Here is a 26982-nt window from a genome sequence, read left to right as displayed (position 1 = left end):
TACTACAAGATATTGAATATATTTCCCTGTGCTATACAGTATAAACTTGTTTATCTATTTTATATATACCAGTCAGTATCTGTAAATCTCAAACCCCCAGTTTATTCCTTCCCAACTGCCTCCCCCCTGGCAATTACAAGTCCGTATTTATCTGTGAGTCTGTTTCTGTTTTATATATAAGTTCATTTTTCTTTTTTTTTTTAAGATTCCACATATAAGGGATATCATATGGTATTTTTCTTTCTCTTTCTGGCTTATGTCACTTAGAATGACATTCTCCAGGGACATCCATGTTGCTGCAAATGGCATTATGTTGTCATTTTTATGGCTAAGTAGTATTCCATTGTATAAATATACCTCAACTTCTTTATCCAGTCATCTGTCAATGGACATTTAGGTTCATCTTTTTGAACTCTTAATGAAACCAATTGTACCAGAAAATGCTTAGAGTAACATTAGGTAGTTGTATTAGATAAACAAGCATTTTTTATTGGAGGAAAATACAAACCACACTTTCTTTTAAATAATCCCTTAAGTGCTACATTATTTTGAAGGTTTTTTTACTTGAATGTTCTCAATTTTTGGCTCATTTAAATCAGCCCATAGATGAGCCTATAAGAAGCTGGAAAAGGAAAGGAAAGTTTAACTGTAACCAATTAGCTTCTCTTTAGTTGTTTTAAGAAGCTTACTTTAGGAAAGAGTTTTCTGGAATAAAATCTTGGTTTTCTTTAAGTTCATCTTTGTCATCTCTTCTTAATGTGTTTATTATTGTTAATATTAATACTATATAAAACTTTATATTTGATTGTCTTATTAACATCTTTTTTAAAAAACCTTAGAAATAAGCCAGGCAGGTAAAATTCTTTCAATATGGTATTTGCTGGAATTATCCAATTATTCCAAAGGATAAACCTGGCACATTAGGGATAAGTTTAGTCACATCCTCTTTAAAGTGTAGTTTTCAGAGTCACTTGAGTAATTTTAAACGCCTGTGCTATTTCCCTTCCTTTGCCTAGGCGCTGAGGAATCGTGGCTGCTACAACAAGAGTTGGACCCTACCTTTTCTCTCAGATAGGTAGTCAGGACGTGAGAGAGCATGACAACAGTGGAACAAAGGGAACTTCTTAAAGCCCAAGAGTAATGCCGTCATTTTTCTCCATCGCCAGGGAAGGAAATCAGAAACTCTGCCATCCCACATTCCTTTGGCAATTCTGCCCAGGGAGGTGTGGTCCTATAGGGAGGAGGGAAGAGTAGGGGAAGGGAGTGAAGATCAGATGAGCCAGAGCCAGAGCCCTCTGGGAGAGACAGCCTAAGTCCAGGACAAAGCAGGCTATGTATCTGCAATTTCTAACTGTAGGGTGATTCCAGCCAGGACTTGCTGGGTGGTTTGGAATCACCCCTCACTTGTAATGATCACAAATCCACTCATTGTCATTCAAGTTGTTCATTACACCTTTGGGGTTTCTATTTAAAACGAGGAGGTTTGGAATGAGTAATGCTAACAGTTGTTGAAGCACTCAGAATCCCGGATAAACAGGTATCTGATTTATTTATCTAAGCTAATGCTAAGTAAATGTAAAGCAACACGATCACCTTTAGCTTCAACATGGATGGGGTAAAAATAAATCTAATTTGAAGATTTCCAAGGAATAAAACTGGTAAATTTAAAGTGACGCAGTGATTTAAAGAAATTAAGTTGATTTGATGCTTGGGCCCCTACAGTGTACTTCCTTCACTTTCTTTCACTGGATTTGTGGGTACTGAGAGCAGATCTTGAGGATCTCTGTGTAATGGTATGGAGCTGGGCTCTGCGTGACACAGCAAGCTGAAACAAGTTATCATCTTCTATACCTTTAAAGGGAATAGTGCACAGTAGTGTTAAGTACGTAGTATTTTTGAATGTTGAATAAATTAACCCACAGCAAAGGATAAACTAGAACACACTTCATCTGCAATATTTTAATTATATTTTACAGAATAATTTCTTATATATTTAAAGTTAACATTGAATCTCATTGTATATGTATCTGTTTGATAATAAAGTGAAGACATTTTGACTATCAAAATTTGGCCAAGAAGGCACTAAATTGGTCATTTATGTCCAAATAAGGAGCAATATATTTTGTGATTTCAATATGCATTCAAAATATATTACAAACTATTTTCATGAGCATGATTCTGTTAAATGAGAATAAGCAAGGTCTAGAGTGAATTTAAGGTTGACCTAAGGATCCTGGCAGAGCTGTAGCGAGACACTGTGTAAGAAAGTGCTCTGTAAAGTGCCATGAAGCTGTCCCTAAAGCACAGGGGTATCACAATGGAAGCTGAAGTCAGACGGGCTGGAACAGTCAGACCCTCCCAGGTCGGCTGCTGGCTGGCTGTCCGCCCTGGGGCAAGTTATTTCATCCCTGAAGCCTTGGTTTTCCCATACATAAAATGGAAAAGAACACTATCTTCCTCACAGGGATTTAGTAAATATGAGATGAACTAATGCACAAAAGCATTTTCGCCCAGTGGCAATTCAAAGCAAGAACTTAATTCACATTATCATCTTCCATTTCTTCATCATCTTCATCACCACCCACCACCAGAAGTGGTCTCTTCTCCCTTACTGCTAATCCTACAAAATGTCAAGACTGCCAAGAGAAAAAAGGAAAGGAAATACAAAAATAGGCAGATGACTGCTAAAATGTGTTTTTAGAGTCTCTCACTTAGAACAATCTGTAAACTGGTCTTTTCAGGCTTGTCTTCCTCAGATGGATGGTCCTCGAAATCTAAGTGACCTATGGACAGAAACCTGACCATATCATTCCTCTAATCTCTTACACAGTTGTCTGTTACCTACTAGGCAAAGTCCATAGCCTTTGCTCTGGTTTTCAGGGAGGGTCTTTCAGAATTGAGCCCCTGCCTGCCCCTTCATCCTCACGTCTGACCAGGTAGACCAGATCAGATCAGGTAAATCAGGTGGACCTACCTGGCTACCTCCTGGACAAATACTGATTTGTTACGACTCACTTGAGAAAACACCAAAAAAATGAGCAAGTCAGCCCAGATTCTATCACTTCTTGGGAAGCTACATGCATACCCACTTGTCAAATTGCTTTATAAACACACTACACTGTGAGCTCCTTATGGGTAGGGTCCCAGGGCTTACCATGGTGCCTGGCATATTTTAGGGGCTCAATAACTATTTCTGAATGAATGGCTCAATGAATAAATGAATGAATACACATCGGATAACCAGATGCAAAATATATAGATTTGCAGAGTTGCTGGAGCCAGTAAAGTACCTTACAAGTCTTGAAGGGGACTGAAAAAGAACATTCTTTTCCCAATCTAGTTTGAAAACAACGAAAAGATAGACATGGAAATCTGGCAGAAGGAGATAAAAATGTCACCCTTATTACTGATAAAGATAATGAAGAAGGACATGGCTTAGGTGCAGGACAACAACAGACTTCCTGAAACTGCACTCTAGAATTAGACTCAGTCTCCAGACCCCACACCCCTCCTGCTGGAGGACTTGCCTCTGTATAACTTAGAGCGTGAAGGAGAAGACCAGAATGTGTAGTTCCTGAGGTCAGCTGGCTGCCAACCACCCAGAGCCAGTTTACTTTCCAAATGCACCAATGAAATACTTACCTCTTCTCCTCTGGGACAGAGTGAGTCAAGTGGGGAAGAGAGGCCAAAAGGCTTACAGCAACTGATGTCACTTAGACTTGTAAGTCGAGCCAGGGGAAGTTGCTCTGCTCCCATCCCCAGTATCCTCATGTCCCACAAGAGACCGGAGAAGTGGATCACAAAGATATTCCCAAATTATATATCAGTCAATGGAGTATCTTTCGACTTTCTCTCCTTAACTCCCCCTTTTCAATTGATCTGTAAACACAGATTGAATGATGTACTTAAGCATACTTCTTATCAAGGTTTTATAACTGTTTTGGTTTCTAAAAAATTAGACCTCTTTTTTTACTCAACTCATTCAATGAAGCTTAGCAAATATTTACTGAGACCCTGCCAAATGTCAAGCACAGTAAAATATAAAGATAAGTATATGATAGTGATCCTCTAGAGTTTACAATCCAGACAGCATCTACTGATCTTTTTTCTGAACTAGAGAAAAGGGAACTTGGTCACTTATGAGATCAAAATGCAAGAGAAAAATATTCCTTTTTTTTTTTTTTCTAATTTCCATGTTTTTCTCAGTAGTTAAGTGACTGTTCACCCAGAATTTAGGATATTTCTCTTCCCCGTTGAGCAGCATGAGAGCCAAGAGACGGATGACAAAGGTCATGGAAACCACTGGAGATCCATTTAACTTCCCTCATCTCGCTCATGTTGCTCCATCTCACAGAGGCCTGCAACTGGTAAAGAGAGGAATTGGGCAAAAAGGCTTGGACAGATTGTTCAAATCCATCACCACAACTGTAAAACAGCTCAGACTAGCGGATGGATGATTTCCCCTTCCACATGAAGGCATCATACCTACTCCTCTCCTAGCCTGGCTTCCTGGATCTTCCATTGTTCTTTGTTTGTTTAAAAAAAAAAAAAAATCTTGAGATCTTACATTTCTAAGAATTTTAGTAGCTTTTTTATTTAACTAGATTCTAGAAGGCTGCACACATTATTTTACTAGATCTCAAGCTCACACTAGTTTCTCTGTTCTGTTTTGTTTTTACCTCATTTTGTCTTACATCTTCTCATCACCAATTGGCTGAAACAAGTCAAAAAAAAAAAAAAAAAAAAAAAAAAAACCACCAGGAATTAGATACGGTTCTAATTCCTAAGAGATCCAGATTCATGGTCTACCTTCAACTTCAACTTCAACTTTTTAGCCAAATCATTACAGAGAAATTTGTAATATTGTTCCCTTTGGCTATACTAAATGATGTATATAAAGCTACTAAATTTTGGAGCAAGCTTCCATGCTCTCAGAATTGTTCTTTATCACCAAAAAAGCAACTTTGTTCTTTCTCCCACTTCTGAACTTCTATTAGATTAACAGCAGGAACACAAAGTAGTTTCTAAAGAAAATTTTCATTTTCACTTTGGAACAGCTTAGCAGCATATACAGCATGAGGAATAGCAGAGAAGCCAGCATGGGTATTTCTGCTAGGGGAAAAAAAAAGAGACCAACAAAGTTAATGCAACCAAAAATTCTTTTCCTGAAATGCAGTCTTTATTCTATTGACTTATGAGATAGCATATGGATTCAGAGCAATGATTTTAAAATAAATATATATATATATGTGTGTGTGTGTGTGTGTATATATATGTATGTGTGTGTGCTTATATATATATATATATATATATATATATATATATATATATGTAACTTTGAGGGCATGTATAAATCTTTTGTTTCTTAAAGTGATGGGTAAGGAAAATGTCAAAAAAAAGGCAACAAATCCCAGAGTCTAAGACTACCTTTGCCTCCACAAAGGGCTGTATGATCTTAGGTAACTAACTATACTTCCATGCCTTTTTCTAGACTTGTAAAGGAAAAAGGAGAAGAAAAGAAAGACACAATGAGATGGTTGTTTGTTATTCCTATGTCTGTTCAGAATCTACAGGAGATGACAGGATAAATAAAAAGAAACTGTAGACAATAGAGGCACAAATATTATAGGGGCTTCTCTAAATCACTTTGCAAATACATGTTTAAAAATTTCAAATGTATTATGTAATAATTACCCAATAGAATGTATATTCAGTATTGAACAGATTTTAAAAGAAGATTTCATGTACTAAAAAAAAAGTCATTCCTGGGCTTTGGCGATAATATTCACTTAATAAAATACCCAGTATTTCTTTTGTCCAAAGCATTTTGAAGCCATGACAAAAAAGTGGAATATTCCCAGAAGCAGTGGAAAGCACATTTCTAGGGTTAATAAGCTAGAAGAGGCTGTTTTGCAAAAATTTTCTTAGAGCCATCAATTTAAATCCATCTGGAGAAGCAATCAGCAATCTCATAATAAAACCCTGGCTGTACAACATACAACTGTAATACCCCATTTTTACAGTATATTTACCCTGTATTTAATATGACCCAATACCTCCTATTTTTCAAGGGTAAATTTCAATAAATGGTGATGACTTTAAATGAGATATGAAAATATGCAGATAAAGATATCCATTTATAGCTACTCATCCATCTATCTATACAGATACACAGATAATAGAGATGATATAAATAGAGACATAAATACAAGCATGGTTTAGATATAGGTGTATCACAGGTTAACAATATGATTAAGTCTAAGGTGGGGAATAGAAAAATTCACAGAGACTAGGCTCACCAGTGGGATGTTGCATTACCTACCAATATTCTTATGAGGTTGGAAGGCCCTGAGTGGATTATAGGGCATCTCATAGATAGCATGAGCAAGCCGGGTCAGAGAGGGTCATTCCCTCCCAGCCTGGGAGCAGGTAGAAACAGGAGAGATCTGCGGTGCTGTTTCCCATGACGCTAGCTCAGGAGTCTTGCCTTTGACTCTGTGGTCTTAGCTACCAGCTGCCCAGATGGACCACATCTCTTGTTTGAGCCCTACCAGGTCCAGAACCTAGAAGTCCTGCCCACACACACCTGTGACTGCTGCCAACAGCTACAGCTCCAACCACACTTTAGTTCTTTGTACCAAATATACTAACCTACATCAAATCATCCTCTTTTCCCAGAATCCTCGACTCTCTGTCAATGATACTGCTTGTATTGGTATGAAGTTTGCAAACTTAAAATTTTTTAATGTTTTTTATTAAAGAAAAAAACAAAGAATGCCAAAAGGTAAAATTATACAAAATATTCAATTATTTTCAGACCACTCTACCCTAAACCCCTCCATTCATTCTTAATCCCCAGATGAAAACAGCACGAGTTTAGTTTTTCCTTTCTGACACTTAGGCTTTTCTTCTGCTTTTAACAAAAGATGAAATTATGCATTCTGGTTTATAGTTACTCTTTTTACTTAAAACGTATTCAGGTCAGTTTATTTAGATTTACTCATTCTCAGACGATTCCATAGCATAGATATACCATAGTTTACTTAACTGTTACCTGACTGATGGTGGTTTCAGTTTTTTAATGTTGGGCTCCCACACACAAGACTGCAGTAAATATCTTGGCACATATGACTTTAAGTACTCCTGTTATCATTTCTTTATAAGACTGGTTTTTAGAAGTGACATTGCTGGATCATAGGGAATCCTATGTGAACAATTTTTAATAAGTGCTGTCACATTACTGAGGCCAATTTTGGACTTAATGTCTTTATTCTTCTCCTTTGTAGACCCCAACTCAAGTCTCTGGAAACCTCCTTTGTAGTATCATTCTGCCATTTAACCCAGACCTGATATCACCTTGACTACATGTTTTAGACACTATTTAGTGTTCAACATGCTTAGACACTGACTTTAGCTTCCTCACTGGTTTTTTCATATCTGGTCTCTCATTCTAACATTATGGTCATATTAACCTCAAAAATTATCTTATGCACACATATTACTATATACAAAATAGATAAGCAACAGGGACTTAATATATAGCACAGAGAACTATATTCAATTTCTTATAATAACATATAATGTAAAAGAATCTGAAAAGAAAATATATATACATATGTATATTTATAAAACTGAATCGCATTGCTGTATACCTGAAACTAACATCATAAATCAACTACACGTCAGTAAAAACTTTTTTAATTGTCTTATGCGTATCACATCTCTATAATCTTCCAGGAGTTCCCATTGCCTGAAAAATGGACCTTAGCCATACATTCGGGATCCTTCACAATCAAGTTTCAGTTTTTCTCATTTTATCCCTATTTCTCCTATTTAAAAATTTGGGAGTGAGAAAGCAGCTGGGGAAGAGATTTGCCATGAACCACACACTCTTAGGCACTCCACATGCCTGAAGTATTTTAATCGTCACATCAGTTTCAGAAGACGGGAAACTAATGACTTAGGAAGGCAATTTACTCTCTACCCCAGAGGTATAGCAGCTGGAGTTGTGGACCGAAATTTAGTATATCTGACAGCAAAATGCATGTTCTTACTATCACACCATATTTCAATTCAGTAAATACTTATTTGACAGATAGTCTGTATAAAATACTTTATTATGTGCTATAGACGACTAAAAATTTTAAAGAATGGGACATAATTGACATTTAGTCATGGTGCCTGCCTCCCTGGCAACAATTCCTTCCGGCAGAGAAACTTGTGTCATGGTAACTGTCCCCTGGCAATAGCTGGTTGAAAGAACAGCAGGCGCCTGTTCTGGTTGTCTATTGCTACCTAACAAGCCACCCCAAAACTCAGCAGCTTAAAACAATGGCAACACTTATGTTGTTCACAAATCTGCCCAGGGGGACGTCTTTTCTACACTCAGCATCATCTAGAGTGATGAGAATTGTCAGAATTCTGCTTTTTCACAAGTCTAGAGGCTGGCACTGGCTGTTACCTGGGCTCTCAGGGGGGACTGGCACCTGAAATACCTTCCTTGCAGTCTTTCTGGCTTGGGGCTTGGGTTCCAAGCATAAGCATCCCCAAGGGCCAGGCCGAAGCTGTTTGGCCTGTTGGGACTTAACCTTGGAAAGTATCACTTGGTATCACTCCCTCTGCAGATACAGGACCACCCAGATCCTGGAGAGGAAGTGTAGACCCCACTTCATGATGAAGGAATATTGACGTCACATTGTAAGAAGAGTGTGTGGATGGTGCCCCCTTCTTAGAATACAAGTGCCGGTGACCTGTCACAGGAAGGTAACCCAGGACAATCAAGTGTCTTTTCAAGTGAATGTAATTCATTAATAATTTAGGGAATAAAACAGCTGCTGGGGTTTAATCTGGAAGGACATAACGGAGGAGGAGGAGGGCTTGACGGAGCACGTAACACTGACGTTATGGAGCAGCAGACACTAGGGCTGAGAACCCAAGTCCTGTTCACGTTGATGTGTACCCTCAAGACAGCACAGTACCAAACACATGGCAGATGCCCATATGTGCCCCGTGAAGACATATATGAATGACTGAAAAGAGGGGACACAAAAGGAGGGGTAAGTTTGGAGAGGAAAAATGAGATTCTGTTAGAAATAGGTTGAGTTTCCCGTTACGTAACTCCTCACTGAGACGTCTAAAAAGCAGTTAGGGAGGTGGGTCTGTGGCTCAGAAGAGAGAGCAAGAGTTAGGGAGAGGACTTAGGAAGCCATGGGCAAGGTGACACTTTGGCTGAATGCCACTGTCAAGGAGGAGCACGCAGAGGAAGACCAATGGCTAAAGCTCAAGCAAAATAATGAGCAGTTAATGTGATAGGCTCTGAGTCTGAACACCTGGATTTAATGTCTGTGATACCTGCTTCACCACTTTCTGTGTATGTTCTTAGGTTTAGCTACTTAATCGCTCTGTTCCTCTGCATCCTGTTGTAATATTGTTATAATAATAATAAAAGCTGCTTGCAGGGCTGTGGATTAAGTAGTATAATGCCTGCAAAGTGCTTAGAACGGAGTCTGGCACATAGTCAGCAATCAATGTGTATTAACTTTCATAACTGTTGTTGGTTTTTTTAGAAAAACATCTAAAGGTTAGGAATAAGCAGAGGGAGAGTCAGAGAGTAACACTGGGCATGAAGGCCTTATGAAACCTTGTGTAATAGCCCTGAGGAATAGCTGCAGTTACATTCATTGCTGAGTGGCCAAACATCAAAGAGCTGCTGACTGTTAATAAAGATGGGGTGACATGGTGAGTCATATTTTCTAGGCCATTATTTCACAAAGCCTGTTTTTGGGGTGTGCTAGAGTAATATGTGTTGCGTCCAAAAATATATATATATATGTTCTATACTCAAAGAAATTTGGGAAATGCTGAGTTCAACAAAATTAAATAGACTTTCCTTAAATGCATATATCAGTGTGAGTTATGGCTTACTGAGAAGGAGGTATAGAGAGCATCATTTCCCAAACTCTGATTTTTTTAGGCATCATTATGATAAACCAATGTGTAGAATACAACTTCTCAATGCTAGTCAAGGAAAAAATCTTTTGGGCACTCCTTAAAAGTACATATTAATGGACACACCCCCAAAGATTCTGTTTAGAAAGTCTGGAGTGAGGTTAAGGAATCTGTATTTTTAAAAACTCCCTGGTGTCGCCTTACCTGCAGACAGCCTGGAAGAGGAACTGACCTCTCCCACAATCCTTCTCTCTCTCTTTCTTTCCAACCTATTCTGAGGAAAATGGCTCCCACAGAGAAATGTAGCCCAAAAAAAGTGGGGGGGTGGTACTCTGTCATCAAGGAGGTGACTAGAAAATAGAACCCTGTATTCATAAACACTCCCACTGAGTCAACTTAAAGAAGCATAGACCCCAGGCACTCCAGGATATCTAGAATTTGCTGTTAAAAAACAAACAAACAAACAAACAAACAAACAAACAAACAAAAAACCTCTTATGAACTCTCAATGTGATTAACTACACTAGCTCAAGAAAGCTATCTGGGCTAAAGAAAAAAGAAATAAGAAATGTCCAATAATGTATCTGAGTAAGTCATCCAGAAAGCATAATGAGGACAAAGATTCATCAAGCAAGCAAAACATGACAGTTACCTACAGACCTGGTGTATTTTCAAAACCCTTCAGAGAGTCGACAGTCAGCTAGGATGAAATCTAATGATTTGACTATCATAAAAATAGAATTAGGCAAAAGTAGTTGTAAGTTTTACATATAAAGAAATTCAAACTACCACTCCTTGGAATTAGTAGTAATCTGACAGATTTCCAAGAATTCCCAACAGAACTTTGAGGCAGTCAGATTAGATTTTTTTTTTAACTGACTTAGAATTCATGTCTAACTCAAAGGAGATAGTTGTGTTCTCTGTGTGCTCACTTAAAATTTAATCTAAAAACAGGCTCCTTAACTGAGATTTACTTGAAGAGCAAAACAGGTCTGAGAATATTCTGATCTAGGAGATATACTGTTAAATCGAACTTAAGAGAGATTGTCTTAGACCGTTTGGAAACAAGACATTTTTTGCTTGTGAGCATCCTAACTAGAAAGAATTCAACAACGAGTGAATGGTTTAATATATTTCTATTTTTACAGTCTCTTTTAAAACCTTTATGGTAAAAATAAAAGAAGATAAAAGCATAATATAACTTCTAGGCTTCTTGTTACACACTCAAGCAATTACTCATTTTATATGTCTGGCAGGATGGCATTTGGTTGCGATCATTCTCTGCCGTTTCCATCACCCCTGGTGCAGGGGGGGTCGAAGTAAGGATAAATTAGTCTGTGAGAGGCCACCCAGGTTGCACTTTTGCAGACTGAACAAGACTAAAGAGATGTGATCATTAAATGCAACACATGATCCCAGATTAGATCTGAGAAAGAATATTACCAGGACAACTGATTAAACTTAAATGGAGTTTGTGAATTCAGTGTTAGTAAGTGTCAATGATAATTTCTTGATTTTGATCCTTATGTTGTAGTTACCTGAGAATGTCCTTGTTTGATGAGTTACACCCTAAACTATTCAGGAATGATGGGCACCATGTTCAAAACTTATCCCCAAGTGATTCCAGAAAGAATTGTTTTTTGTGCTATTCTTGTAGCTTTTCTGAAGCTATTCTGAAATTATTTCTGAAAGTATCTCTGAAATTATTGTAAAATTAACATTATCTTTAACATTTTAAAAAGAGTACATTAATTTTACTGTCTGTGTTAGTTTATTGTTGATTTTCTCTGGTTCTCTAGGTAAACTACCAGATCGCCCCAAAATAGTTTTTACTTCTTTTCCAACTCATGGGCCTCTTATTGCTTTCTCTTTTTAAATTGTGCAGACTAATATGTCTAGAACAATGGCCGATAGTAACAGAGATAGTGAGCATTCCTGACTCTTTCCTAATCTTATTAGAATTGCCTCTAATATTACCCCCAATAAGCACAATTCTGGCTTTTTAGAGAATACGCATCAATTTCTATTTTCTTCAGTGATTTTTTCAGGAAATTTCTTTCAAAAAGCTTTTTTTTTTCATCCACAGAATAATCATATGATTATTACTCTTACATCTACTAATGTCATGTTCATATTAATAGATTTCCTAACACCAAATCATCCTTACATTCCAGAAATGAATCCCGCTGGATCATGGTACATTTTCTTAATGTGATATTGTGTTCTGTTTTTAAATATTTAATCTAGTATTTTGCAGTGATGTAGGATGACTGCTTGTGAATATATTTACGTGTTACAATCATGTTCCTTCACACTGTTTTTAGGAAAACAATGTCCATGAAATGGGGCTTGGTGATAACAGAAAGGATGTGGGGGGCGGTGTCACAGAGAGACAGAGAGACCTGGCTTTAGAGTCACACAGACCTTTGCGAGGTTCCTGCCTCCCTCCCCTTCCTGACTGAATAACCTTGGAGAAATTATTCCTGCTCTTCTACCTTGTATTTTCTCATCTGTCCGACAGGAGAACCTACCCCAGTGGGCTGTGTGAGGACTAAATGATGTCTGTAAAGACTCCAGCACGAACACACAGATGCAGAGAACAGGGTAGTGGTTAACAGGGGGCAAAGGCACAATGAGTGAAGGGGGTCAACTGTATGCTGATCGATGGAAACTAAGCTTTCAGTGGTGAGCACACTGCGGTGTACACAGAAGTCTAAATATAATGTACTCATGGAAAGTGTATAATGCTTCCAACCAATGTTACCTCAATTAAAAAAAAAAAGACCAGTACGATGTCTGGCACAATCTAACCCACATAAACACTGGGACATTTTACTATAAAGGACTATTTTTCTTCTGCTGCTTCTTATATTATTTTTCACATGGCATTAAGATATATGTAAACAGATGTCATAGTTGCCTCAGGAAACACTTAGCGTTTCAGCTTAACTGGGTCCCAGCGTTCTGCTGTGATTACCGAGCACAGAGGAGATTAGGTAGACCAGTTTGGCGAGCCAGGTTCGTCTTTTGCCTCTTCTTTTAGTCCCCCACCCCAGACTAGATGCTTGGATATAAACAGTAAGTTCTAGCCCCATGGGGATGGGATGAGGGACTGCGAAAAGAATGGAAAAGGAGGATAAAATTTCTTGAATGCCTGCTACATGGTGAGGACTAATTTAGGTCTATCTGCATTTAATAGGTGAGGAAAGCTGGCGGAGAGCAGCAAGATCTCAAAACCTGAGAGAACCAGCTCCAGAGGGGCGTGGGTGTGTGCTCTGTCTCCATTATCTAAGAGATGAGATTGGCTTTTGTTCCTTTCTGCTCACCCATAACCTCTCCAAACAGAGGAGTAGGGAGAGAAGCATTATCTCTGGGTAGAGCTCTTGGCTACTTTATCTCTTAGTGTTCTGAAGCTTGGGAAGTCGCTCAGTACAGAGCAGTGGTCATGCTTCTAGGACTCCTGAGTGTGGAGGAGGTAAAGAGAGTGCTAATTTATTGATGCACTTATTTTGCGACTCTTTATTAGCATTGCAGAGATGAAAGGCTGCTACACTCAAAGAATGGTAGACACAGACTTATGGGGATGCTGGCATAAAGACACTGGCATTTGTGCTGAACCTAGAAAGATGAAGTCAAATAGAAAGGCAAAATTTGTGAGAGACAACAGAGTACGGGTATTAAGAAACAGGCTCCAGACTGACAAAGATGAGGGGCTACATTTTGTGTCTGTCTCTTTCTCACTGTTGACCCTGAACAAGTTCTTTACGTTTTCCGAGCTTTAATTGTGTTGTCTGTAAAATGAGGGAAGTATACCTAATATGTGTGGATTTGTGGTGAAGATGAAAGGAGATAATGCAGGTGAATCACTTAGCACAGTGCCTGGCGTGTGAATCCTCAGAGATAATGACAGTTATTATTAATATCTGGTCTTCAGCAGTGTTCTTCAGTTTTTGCCTCTGTCAGTAATCCTTTCCTCAGACCTCAAATTTCTGTTTTTTTAAAATGGCTTACTGAAGTAAAATTCCCATAGCATACAAGTCATCCATTTAAAGTGTAAAATTCATTTTTTAAAAATATATTCACAGAGTTGCCCACAATCGACTTTTAGGACATTTTCATCAACTCCCAAAAGAAGCCCCATAACCATCAGTGGTCCCTCCCTGTCCCTCCTCCACCATGTCCCCCACAAACAGCTCCAGATAACCACCAAGCTACTCTGTCTCTACCGACTTGCCTATTCTGGACATTTCCTATAAATAGAATCATATAATATGTGCTCCTTTGTGACTGGCTTCTCTCACTGAACATAACGTTTTCAAGGTTCATCTATGTCAGAGTGTATATCGGTTCTTCATTCCTTTTTATAGCCAAATAATATTCCATGGTACAGATATACCACATTTTATTTATCCATTGACCAGTTAAAGGACAGACATCTGAGTTATTTCCACTTTTTGGCTGTTATGAATAATGATGTTATGAACATTGTATTCAAGTTATATGTGAACATATGTTTTCCTTTCTTTGGGGTAAATAGCTGTATGTGGAATTGCTGAGTCTTATCGCTGCTCTGTGTTTAACCTTTTGACGAACTGAGAGATTGTTTTCCAAAGTGGCATTTTACATGCCGATATGCGCCGTTATCTGTCTTTTTCATAGTCATCCCAGTGGGTCTGAACTGGTGTCAGATTGTGGCATTTACGTGCTTTTCCTTAATGATTAATGATGTCAGCATCTTTTCGTGTGCTTATTGGCCATGTGTGTATTTTCTTTGGAAAAAAATTCTACTCAGATCTGTGACCATTTTGAATTTTAAGAGTTCTTTTATATTTTAGATACAAGTCCCTTATCAGATATATGATTTGCAAATATTTTCTCCCATTCTGTGGATTGTCTTTTCTCTTTCTGGGTATTATTTGCAGCATGAAAGTTTTTCAAGTTTTGAAGTCTATATTTCAGCATTTATCTCCTACAAAAATATTCAGAGTGGTAGACTTCCCATGGAGAGTTGGCCTTCTACTTCATTGGCAGAAGTGAGACCGTCAGTATGTAAAATGAGGAATGCTTAAACTCTTCCTGCCACACAGCTCTTGATCTACGTGGGCGTCCATCCTCTTCTCCTTTCCTCCACCCGGCTTCTTAAGACGAGGAGGACGTCTTCTGGTCAAGGCCAGCCCTCAGCTGGGTTCTTGACCTCATCCTCTCTCTCTTCTCCCAGAAACTTGCTCCATCACTTAATCCCCTCTCTCCTAGATCTTTACTGTCTCCCTCTCTATCTTCCCTCAGCCTATAAACCAGCTTGGCTCATGATCTCTACCCTGCACTTCACTTGAATGATCTGCAGATATCCTCCAACTCAATATGTTCAAAATCAAATTCCCCTCCTCACTCCAAATCTGCTCCACTTCCAGTATTTCCATTCTTATCTAATGGTGCCATCATCCACCACTTATCCAGATTCATACCATACTCTCCCCTGCACCCACCTCCCAGTACCAGTAAATCATCCTGACCTGATGACCTTTACCTCCCATATATATCACAGCCTGAATCTTGCTATCTTAAACAAATGTGCTAGTTTAGTTTCTTAACATCTTTCCCTTGAAGTACTGTGTAGACCTCTAATTGGTCTTTCTGCCTCCAATTCTGCCACCATTAAAATCCATCCTCCCTAATACACTAAGAACCATGTAAACAAACTCTGATTTTTTTAGCATTTGACTAGGAGATGGGGGTTGTTATCTTATGAGGTAATGTACATTACTGGTTATGTGATTTTGATAACTCTCTTATTCTTCCTGAGCCTCAGGCTTCTCATCTGTAAAGTGGGAATGATAATACTTAGTCTAAGAGTCACTGTGAAAATCAAATGAGAAATATTTGGTAAAATAGGTACACAACAAATGGGAGCCCTAATATGATGGTGGGACCATACCATCCCCTGAGGCATATGAAGTCTGCAGAGAAAACTGAACAGATGAGAGCTGTGGGAGGCCTGACTTAAAGTCAGGAGCTCCTTGGGGAGCTCTTAAAAACAAGGACACTGGTTTCTGTTCCTATAATGTGAGATTTTATAAAATGAAAAGAGGTAACAAAGGCATAATGTCTAACAAGGTGACTAGTAAACAATTAACATGGGATGAAAATAGAAAACAAGCAATAATAAACCTCAAGCAGAAACAACTATGCTGAAAAACTGATTCTTCTCTTGGTCTGAATATTGCCCATTGCTTGTTTGCCATCATCATTTTTTTAAAAACCTTAATTATTCTAGCCAAAAGTATGCTTTTGGTGGTGGTGGTTGGTGGTGATGGTGTTTAAGTTTTGTCATTCTAAAGGATATTCAGCGGTGGGAATTCAACAAATTCAATAGCAGTTAGTATTCCCCAGACGTCAGCTCTGTTGACCTTCAGTTTTCAGAGGTCACCTCAGCTTCCAGCTTCCCACTCATGGTACCTCTCTTTTCTTGCTGAGCACAGGCTGACATCAATCCAAGTTTCTCCTTTGAGACTCATCAGAAGACCCTGATGGAGGAGGATAATGCCCATAAAGAGGAGACTCAGGAGGATGGAGTCGGTGATGGACAACATGTTGGTGAGAACCCTCCTGGTGTGCACTTCATTCTCAGGGGTATTCAGTAAATATTTATGAGTACCTACTCTCTGCCGTGCATATTGGGAATGACTTGGCAGTTCCCAGCACAAACCCAGGAATCCAGCAAACACCAGGAAGATACCCCAAGGCTGTCAATCCTAGCCTGGAGCTTTGGTCACATGCTTATTTACCCCACTGAAGACATGCTGAGGTTTTGTTTGGACCAGATACTGAATGACAGGCAGGCCAAAGCAGCTGGTGTGGAGAGGTCTTTTCCAGTGACTTATCAGTCACACAAAAGTCAAAGCCCATATAAAAAGGAGTGGAATGGGATGCAGAGAGAAAGGTACAAAGTTTTAGGTGCTCTAGAAGAGCAGCTGATCCTGCTGTCTCCCTTCTCAGAAGGACGAGACACGAACCCAACTGCTTTTTATTCACAGGGCTCGTGGTACTGGATGGAATCTTTGTAATGTGGTCTCCAGAATTCCAAACAAAATAAATGGATTCATAAAATGTATATTCTCCTTATTAATTTTTATTATGTGTCAGATGATCTAGTTATCAGGGGGCAGGGGCGGTGCTCGGGGATTTGCTGGGGACCTGGTTCAGTCAACCTCATTTATATTAGCTGCACTGTGAAGTCCTCTTCTATTAAGGGATTTCAAGCTAGATTTAATTTTCCACTTACTTATTGTGCTAAGTTTTATGCACAGGAGTTAAAATAGAAAGCTCCTGTGTTAGTGAAGTTTCTCCAGAGAAGCAGAACCAATAGGAGATGTAAATGTAAATATATACATAAAAGAGTGAGAAAAGGGGGGAGAGAGAGAGAGATTTTAAAGAATTGTCTCACATGGTGGGTGCTGGCAGGTCTGAAATCTGTAGAGCAGGCCCACAGGCTGGAAATTCAGGTAAGAGTTAATTCTGCAGGCTTGAATCCTGATTCCAGGGGAGAGCAGGCTGGAAACTGAGACAGTGTTTCCACGTTGCGGTCTTGAGGAGAATTCCTTCTTTGGGAAACCTCAATCTTCTGCTCTTAAAGTCTCAACTGTTGGATGATACCCGTCACGTCATGAAGGGTAGTTTGTTTTACTCAAGGTCTACTGATTTGAATGTAAATCATATCTAAAAACATACCTTTACAGCAGCATCTAGCCTAGTGTTTGACTGAACAGCTGACCATCATAGCTTAGCCAAGTTGACACAAAATTAACCATCACAGGCTTCTTTCCTGAAGGAGTTTAAATTTTGAGCAGAGGTAGAAGATAAAACAGAAGAGTTGCAATGCAATAACATGAAGTACCTTAGCATCTAGGTACTTCCAAGACCAGGGAGGGAGTTGGGAAAAGCTTTCTGGGATGAATGACCCCTTGAACTGACTATTGCTGGTTATGTGGAAAGAAGTGAATGAATATGACATGGGAATAACTGCAGGTTGTTTATTGTGTTTGAAACTTCCCCTCCTTGCAGGGAGAAGGTGGAGGGAACCATAGGCTACTAGCTGGGGAAATAATCTGGAATAACCAGATGACTTACTTTTCATTTATTTATTTAATGCTAAACCAAAGATTTTGGATTTATTTTATCCTAATGCCTTGGAAGAGTCACTGAAGAATTCTTAAGCATTGAAGTGATGAAATTAGATTTTCAGTTCTCAAGACCAATTTATGTAATTATTCAACAAATATTTTATGGTGTCTGTCATTTATGAAGTACTGTGGGAGGCATAGGGCGTACAGTGATGAACAGCATAAAAGGGTCCCTGATCTCACAAAGCTTAGAATTATAGCAGTGGGGGAGTTGAGGGATTGAGAAATAAAAAAATAAACAAAATAAAATAATTACAAATTTTAATTAGTGCTATTGAGAACAGAGGCTTGATTTAGAAGCTTATAATTCCAATGTCTGCCTACTCCTGTCCCACCCGCCATCACATCCATGCCCTAAGTGCAGGCTTCAAATACTGAGTAATCCCTCAGCAATTGCCCCATACCGCTCCCCTCCTTCCTTGTACTGAAGGTGGGGGCAGTTGTAATGGAAAACAAGGGATTGATATTTCCAATAGGATCAAAGCATTTAGCTATTTACGAGGTCATAGGGAATTTAACATGAATGCTAATAGCCCATGAGAGAGAAAATTTTCTTTTGAAGACTAATTACCAGTGAATTATTCATTGGAAGTAACATTGCCCTCCACCCATATGGATCCTTAAAAATTGCCTGGAATTTTCCACCTAGTCACTTTGATTACCTTTGGGAGCCATATAGGATGCAGGACAGAACTAGGCTGTGTGACAGGAAAGCAATAAACCACATCAGGGCTTGTCTCGATAACATTACCTATCAGTGCCCAACAGACTAGAGGAATGAAAAGCTATTAGGTGATTTCCCTCTACCAGCACTCAGTTGTTGGGGTCCTCAGACCTTGTCTGGGGTTTTGGGAGAGGAACCAAAGGGAGAGCCACAGAAAGGCCTACCAGCAGGCGTGGGATAGGAGGAAGGAAATGCACCCTTTAATCATATCCATATTTGCCTTCTGGACTAGCAAATTCATTTCAATACCTGTAACTTTCTTCACTACCTGTAACTTTCTTCTTGGGAATTGTTGGGTTGAAAAGCTTTTTATAAAGCTAACTTTTAATATTAACATTAAAGGTATAGTGTATCCATCTACCCATGTTAAAGTTTTGGAGAGTCTATGACAGTCTGATAAATACAATACTTATCCCTTGGGAATCATCATTTTGAGATGAACAATAAGAGAAAGACCTTATGAACAGAGCTTCTTTTTGTTCCCATTTGAGAAACACAGTAAATGTCCTTTGCTTGTCTTCTTTAGACGTGTCTGTAACTCACAGAAACACCTAGTTCTTGTGAATAGCCAGACATTCAAATGAGTCTAAAAGAACTGTCCTGGTCATAGCATCACTATCTGCACCTTAGAAACAAATGCTCAAACAACAGTTTAGAACTTTTTGAGCACCGACGTTAAATCTCTAGTCAGAGCTGGGTGCTGTATGGTAATGTTTTATTAGCTCTCTTAACAACAACCCTGAGAAAAATTATCCCCATAATGTGAAACATTAAAAAAGGTCAAGCAAGTAGCCTTAAGTCCCTGGTGACACAGCCGGTTCATTGGAATATTAAGTCACTGAATTTCCAGTTCAACACTTGACCTAATAGCCAAAACCTATCTGTTTCATACTTACTTCTGTGAAAATCAGGATCTGTAACTATGGGGTCATCCTGAGATGGAAAAACAGATGGCAGGCAGCAGTGGGCAGAGAGATTCAGTATCTCAACTGCGTCCTTAGTGAAAATTCAATTGAGCAGACTTGTCTTGGATTGATAGCTTTGTTTAACATGTTAGGAAACAGAATTGGACCCCTTTATTGGAATCTTTAAATTTTGTGGCTGGAGCTCATCTTTCTCTTTCATCCTAGCTGTATATAATCAGTTTCCACTTCCCATAAAGCTGCTGGCTTTTCCTGTATTTCTCAGGCAAGGAGGAGCCAGTGCAAGTTTAGAGCAAGGAAATGACATAATTAAAATGGTATTAGACATGAAATCTAAAATTCGAGGCCCCATCTCTCCCTTCCTCATCTGGCCCCAGCTCCCTCGATCGTATCTCCGGAGCCTCCCTCCACGTACTGTGGGTTCAGGCAGGCCACATTACTCACTGCTTCCCAACCTGCCCCTGGCTTTTTTCATGCTGTCTCCTCTGCTTCAAGGCCTTCCTTTCAATATGAAGGCCACACACGATGTCTTCCCTGGTGGACCCATCAGGCGGAGATACTCTCTCTCTGAACTCATTTCTATCATTCCCTTTATTTTTTAATTACATTATCATGTTACAGTTATGTGCTTGGCAGTAAATTCCTTATACATGGACACACAAATGTCTTATTTTTAATCTCCACTTCCCACCCATCTGGGCATACAGTGAAGTCTGTATATATCTGACACATCAATTCAAACATCCCTGAGAACCATGGCTCCAAAATAAATACACAAATACATAAATAAACTAGTAATATATTATACTAAGGGTGAATTTGGATTCAAGGTATGGGATAACGAAAGTCAGATGAAAGGAAAATTAAAGAGGAGCAGCAGAGAAGAGAAACTGAGTTCCCTGCAGTATCAAGGATTACCATGGATAGAGCACTGTTTTTTTCTCTGGTGAGCAGATAAGCCACAAAGAAAACTCTTTGTTTTAGGTCTGCCATGCAGGAAAAGTAGACCAATTCAGGTTCCTCGAGTGATTAGAAAAGTAAACCAGATAAACACAGCAGGGTAAGTTAATCTAAGGGGACGTGCGCACACACACACACACCCAGTATCCTTTTCCTGCTTGATTCCAATATAAACTCACAGAAAAAAACATGGGGGCACAACAGAAAGAAACTCTTTGATGCAGAAATTAATCAGACGTTCCAAATGTATTGAAATTTTTCTCATAATTAGACAACAAATCTCACAAAAGTTTGAACATAAAGCAGCATATGGGAATAAATTTCCACTTTAATTTTAGTTAATTTTCTAGTGTTAATTTGAAGAGCTAGTGTGTTACTTATACTTAATGTATATGAGAACATAGAGTAAAATCCAAGTATCCAATAAGGTTATTGGAATAAGAACACATTGAAGACATTAAAAAAAAGAGTAAGGAGCAAAATCTTTTTAGTACGATAAATCTAATAACATAATTTATAATAGTACAATCAAGTTGTACTACTATACATTAATTGCACTACTGTATATTTTAAATTGTAATTTATAATAGCACAATAATTTAATAAAAAATTTGACACTGTGTTTCCTTAAACCCAGGATGCAAAGGGAAACTTTGGTTTATACAGTTCTCCTTAACAATGATTGCAAATCTAATGTGAAAATAAATGAAGGTATCTTTTCTAAGAAATGAAAGTACATTGATATTTTTGAGACAGAAATTTCATCTTAGTATTAAATTCTAAAAGGAAGGAGTTTATGAAGTGGAACTCAACTTCTAGAAGGCAGTACAACTCAATGGTTGATGTCATTGACAACAGTTCCACAGAAGGGCAAGTGTGGTTGGAAACAGCTCTTTTGATGAAGACATTATACAAAGTGAAATAAGCCAGATGCAGAAAGAAAGGAAAAAAAAAAAAAACAAAAAAAACCTGCATGATCTCACTAACATGTGGAACTCAAAAAAAGTGGATTACATAGATGCTGACGCTGAGTGTGAAAAAGTGGTTTTCAGGGGCAGGGAGACAGGGGAAATGGGGAGATGCAGTTAAAGGATAAGTAAGTCTAGAGATCTAATGTGACCGCAGGATGACTAATGTTAATACTGTGTTGAATATTGGAAATTTGATAAGAGATCAGATTTCAGGTGTTCTCATTATATACACAAAAAAGATCACTATGTGAGAAGATATGTTAATTAGCTTACCTGTGGCAATCATTTCACTATGTTTACGTTCATCAAATATTTATGTTGTACACCTTAAATATATACCACTTGCACTGAAAAAGAAAAGAATTTTTTAAAAAAGAAACTACACTTTTGAGTAATCCTTGGGTGCTATCTATCTTCTGTGAAAAGAATGCCTACATTATCACATTAATTAATACAAATATGAGTTGGGTGTTATCAGTCCCATTTCTCAGAATAGAAATTTGTCAATGAAGGTAAACAGCACACTCAAATTACTTGACTGGTAAAGGGGCTGAGTCAGTGTTTAAACCCAGGTCTCCATGATTCTAAAATCAATGATCTTTTTCAATGCACTCCACAAATAAACATTTCTTGATTCTTTATCTAGGCATAATATTAAAGATAACTATAGTACAAACAGTTGTTTCACAAATTGGAGGGGGGTTGATTTGCATTTCTCTGATAATTCACAATATTGAGCATTTTGTCATGTGCCTATTGGCTATTTGCATGTCTTCATTAGAGAATTGCTTGTTTAGGTCCTCTGACCATTTTTGGATTACGTTGTTGTTGTTTTGTTGTTGTTGCTGTTGTTGTTGCTGTTGTAAAGCTGTATGAGTGAAAAACATTCATTCTTGAGCACCAACTACAAGCCAGGCATCTTTCTAGGAGTACTGGGGATAAATCACTGTAGAGAGCTGACAAAAGTCCCTGCCTGCATAGAACTTACATTATAGTGAGGAGAGTCTATCACATAATAAACATAATAAAAATACATTTTTAATATGATAGGTGGTGATAATTCTGTCAAAAAAAAAAAAAAAAAAGAAGAAGAAGAAGAAAGCTCACTGGTGTGGGGAATGCATTTTTAATTTTAAATCGTGTGGTCAGGGCAGGCCTGAGGAACATGGTGACATTTGAGCAGCATCTTGAAGGAAGTGAGGGAGCCAACCTTGCAGATAACTAAGGGTGGGGGAGGAATTCCTGGCAGAAAGGACACCGAGCTTAAAGGCCCTGAGATGGGAGCACATTCATCTAGGAATCTGGTCCAGGAATACTGAGGAAGCCATTGTGGAAGTGAGGCTAAGTGAGGGAAGTTGGGGAAGCAGGAGCTGAGGTCAAAGAATGATAGATCACATATTGTCCTTCTGGGCCATTCCACAGCTTTTGGCTTGAGCTCTGATTGAGATGAAGATCATTGCAGGGTTTTGAGCAGAGGAGGGATATGAGTTGTCTCCATATTTAAAAAGGATCCCTTTGGCTGTGTGTTGAGAACTGCCTGCATGGGGGCAAAAGTAGAAATAGGGTGAGGATAAAGTCAAGACATGAGGGTAAATTAGGTGGTAATAACAGTGGAGGTGGTAAGCAGTTGAATTTTGGATTTATTTTGAAAGTAGAGCTGAAAATTATTTTTTCTGATGGATTGGATTTGAAAGGTGAGAGAAACAGAAAAGTCAAGGATGACACCAAGGTTTTTGGCCTGATGTGAGGAAGACTTCAGTTGGCAAAGGGAGATGGAGGGAGGAATTTCAGGATTTCAGTGTCAGAAATGTTACCTAGGAGAAGTCCCTAAGTGGGCAGTAGACTGGAGCAAGCAGTTAAAGGGAAGATGGTCAGGCTGGAGGCAAAATTTGGGAGTCATTACTGCATAGGTAGTCTTTAGCGCCATGAGACAGGATGAGGTCACCAAGGGAGTGTGTGTAGATAGAGAAGAGGTCCAAAGTCTGAACTCTGGGGACTCCACTGCTCAGATGCTGGGAGAAGGGAAGGGAGCAGCAAAGGGGACTGAAAAGGAGCAAGCAATGGAGTAGGAAAAACAACAACAACAACAAAAAAACAAAACCATGAAAACGCTGTGGAAGTCCAGCTAAAATCGTTTCCAGGAGGAGAAAGAGTTCATTTCTGCTGATGGTTCAAGTGAGATGAGCTCTGAGAAAACTTCTAATCTAGTAGTTTGATCTTGACAGAAGTTCTAGGGGACAGAGCAGAAGCAAAAGCCTGTTTGGAATAAATGGGAAGAGAACACTTGGAGACAGCTTTTCTTAACAACTCTTTAAAGGAGTTTTGCTGTGGCTGAGCAGGAAAACAGGGCAAGTGGCTGGAGAGGGAAGTGGCTTCAAGAGAGAGTTTTTTGTTTTTAAGGTGGGAGAAAGGACATGATTTTATGGTGATGGGATGATTCAATAATTAGGGGGAAACTGATGAAGTGGGAGGTAAGAGAGAACTGCTGGAGTATTTAAGTGGTGGACTGATTCCTGTATGTTCCTGCGGAGAAGAGCCAGGACAGGAAAAAAAAAAACTTCTGTAAAACACCAAGCAGTTCATAGGTGAATTACTCCCTTAAATTAGAAGTCAGATTTTTACTTGTACAAAAGAAAAGTGCATTAAATAAGTGCAATTAATAAACAAATAACTATTTGTTGAGTGCCTACTGAGTGTCACTCATGGTATCAGGCACTTGGCATACATTATCTGGAAGCTTATTAACAATCCTGCAACATCAGTATCATTGTTACTACACAGTAGATGAAATTGTTCTTGGGAACTAAAACCACCTGCCCAAAGCCATACTTTGTCATTGCTGATCACAAGTTAGTTTGCATTTCATTGTGCTCTTTCTTGCAGTTTTGAGTTCCTCGAGGGCCATGACCTTCACCTTTGTAAGCCTAGAGTGTCGCTCAGGATTTGGCAGAGGGTCACACGCCCGCGTGCGGAGGGGCACTGAGGTCGCCCTGGGTCCAGTTGGTCGTCTTCCGCGAAAGCGGCCACCGTTCCATCTGCATGGTTTTCATTGGCTGCAGCAACTGATCAAAACACGTTGGAAATAAAAAAAAAACTTTCAAGAGAAATAACTGAAAGGAAATCAGTAGAAGTTGGTTTAAAATCCTCAGCCAAGGCTGTTCTCCAACGATTTTGCATAACTGCTTTTCTGACGCATCAGGTACCTGCCCGCGGGCGAACTGTTGGGAGGCGGTGCGGTCACCTGGAGTTTCCCAGTAGAAACATCACCGTCGGGTGAGGAAATCGTCTCCTGAGGACGTGGACCCTCCCACCCTTCTTCCAGCTCATTAAGAAAGCCTGCCACAAAAGTCTACTGCGCGGCTGGAAACGCGGCTGGGAGAAACTGGGTCCCGTAATGGGCCGACTGGCCAGGACCCCCCGGCAGCAGTAACAGCCCCAACTGCAAACTGCCCGGGAGCTTCACCGACTTCACGGCTCCGAGTCCCTCGGAGCCCGCCGCGGTGGTTACGAAGGGGGCCGGGGCACGGGACCGAGCCGCGCGGAGCCCACCACCGCGGCCCGAGGGGGACCGCACGCGGCGACTCGGCGCCCGGAGCGCGCCTCCCCTCCCCGGCCGCTGGGACCTGGCCGCGCGGACGCGCCAGGTGAGGAGGGGGCGGTGGGCGGCGCGGCAGAGGGGGCCGCGCCGGATCCGCACAGCCCAGCCGCTCCCCCGGGGCGCTGCCTCCCCCGCCGCCGAGTTGGTCGCCGCCCGTTTGCGCCGCGGAGGGTTGGGGGCGGAGAGGAGGCAGTGGCCGCCCGGGCCGGGAGGGGCGCGCTGACTGCACACCGCGAGTCCGGAGTCGCGGACGGCTGCGGCTGGAGCTGCGGCGGGGCCGGGGGCCGGGGGCCGGAGGGAGGGAGGGAGGGAGGGAGGGAGGCAGGGAGGCGGGGGCAAGGGCCAGGCCACGGGCGGCGGGGCGCGTGGAGAGCGGCGGCTCCGAGGAAAGATGAGGCGGTGAGTGGGTGCCGGGGCGCAGTTTCTTTGCTTCTCATGCAAGCTTGCAGGGACAAAAGCCAGGACTGGGATAGCAGAGCCTGGGCTGCGCTGCTTTGGGGGGCCCCGAACCCCCGGAATGGGTGGACCTCTGTTGAAAGATCCTGGGGAGGGCGTGTCGGGGTAGAAGAGAAGCTCACAGAACGATTCTAGGGAACAGGAGGGATTTGGGGGGACCGGAGGCAACTTTTGCCTGGAAGTCTGGAATTCCCAAGGAGAGAGAGATCGGGGTCTTCGGGATAGAGCTGCTTTGTCGCCGTGGGCGGAGGAAGAAGTTCGGTTGCTGGAGGGTGTGGGCGCGGAATTCAAGGACGACCCCCCCCCCCGCCCCAAATATCTAGCTAGCTGCGCTTCTGGTCCACTTTGTTTCAAGAGTGGGGCTCTCGAGTTTTGAACCGCCCAGAACCTGCATTCCAGTTTGGCTTGGATCCCCCTCAAATTTACGGCATGGCGGTCTCGGAACCCCAAGAGATAGCGGCTGGAAGTGGGGAATGTTCTGAACCCCCGTTTCACCCGCGCCCGGCACGGCTGAGGCGTAACTGAAACGTTTGCTGGTGCACTGAACAACTTAGTTCTAGCAGTCATCACTTATTAAAGCGCCGAGGACCTGGCTAACTCCCGCCACTGCCAGGAAATTAAAAAGCTGACCGGCTGTCCCTTCCAGGGTTGGGGTTTCCTGTTTGAAAGAGCTTCGAAAGTCGAACCTGCGCCCCATCTACTTTTCTTATGTAAAAGAGGGAACTGCGCCCGCAGCCTTTTATGTCGGTAGACATGCCCTGGGCTGGAAATCCTCTCGCCTGGCCCTGCCCTCATCCCTAGAAGTCTTCCTTCTGCTGCTCTGAAGTAGCTCTCAGGAATTCTAGAATGCGCAGCTAGTCACAGCCAGACGCTGCTGGGAGTGGAACTCGGAGATGAGGCATAAAAATGTGCTTTTAGTGTAAATATGTGTCAGCCGCATTTCCCTTCATCGTTATGAACGTATTAATTACAGATATTTATTTTCTAGTATTGGACGTGTAACTTTAAGCTTCCTAGTTTGGTTTAATTTAGGCGTTTGAGATGTGTCTGAGATTCTAACTTACCTGAATTCAGCTGGGAGAGGTCTAAATGAGGTTCACAGTTTCAGAGGGTTAAACTTTTGCCCCGAGAGCACTTGAATTCTTGGTTCTCGGTAGGATAGCAACAGAGTAGTTGGATTTGGGATAAATAAACCTTTAGAGTTGCCCGCGGTTTTAACAGA

General features: G+C 40.5%; 1 protein-coding gene across 3 annotated transcripts in view; it reads left to right on the top strand.

Annotated features, from left to right (window-relative positions):
* PHLDB2 (pleckstrin homology like domain family B member 2) overlaps positions 1-26982 on the top strand; it is a 208185-nt gene that overhangs the window by 82351 nt on the left and 98852 nt on the right. Inside the window, exon 2 of one of the 3 annotated variants that reach the window (XM_064495515.1) lies at positions 16428-16542. In XM_064495515.1, coding sequence (XP_064351585.1) covers positions 16476-16542 — 67 coding nt within the window. In that variant the 5' untranslated portion in view covers positions 16428-16475. Of the gene's footprint in view, positions 1-16427; positions 16543-25307; positions 25351-25621; positions 25704-26982 lie in introns of those variants that run through there. The other 2 variants (XM_064495534.1, XM_064495531.1) reach the window with 2 other exon arrangements.

Source organism: Camelus dromedarius, chromosome 2, assembly GCF_036321535.1.
Source record: "Camelus dromedarius isolate mCamDro1 chromosome 2, mCamDro1.pat, whole genome shotgun sequence".
Lineage (NCBI taxonomy): Eukaryota > Metazoa > Chordata > Mammalia > Artiodactyla > Camelidae > Camelus > Camelus dromedarius.
Note: the sequence above shows the minus strand (reverse complement) of the source record. Positions and strands in the feature narration are given on the sequence as shown.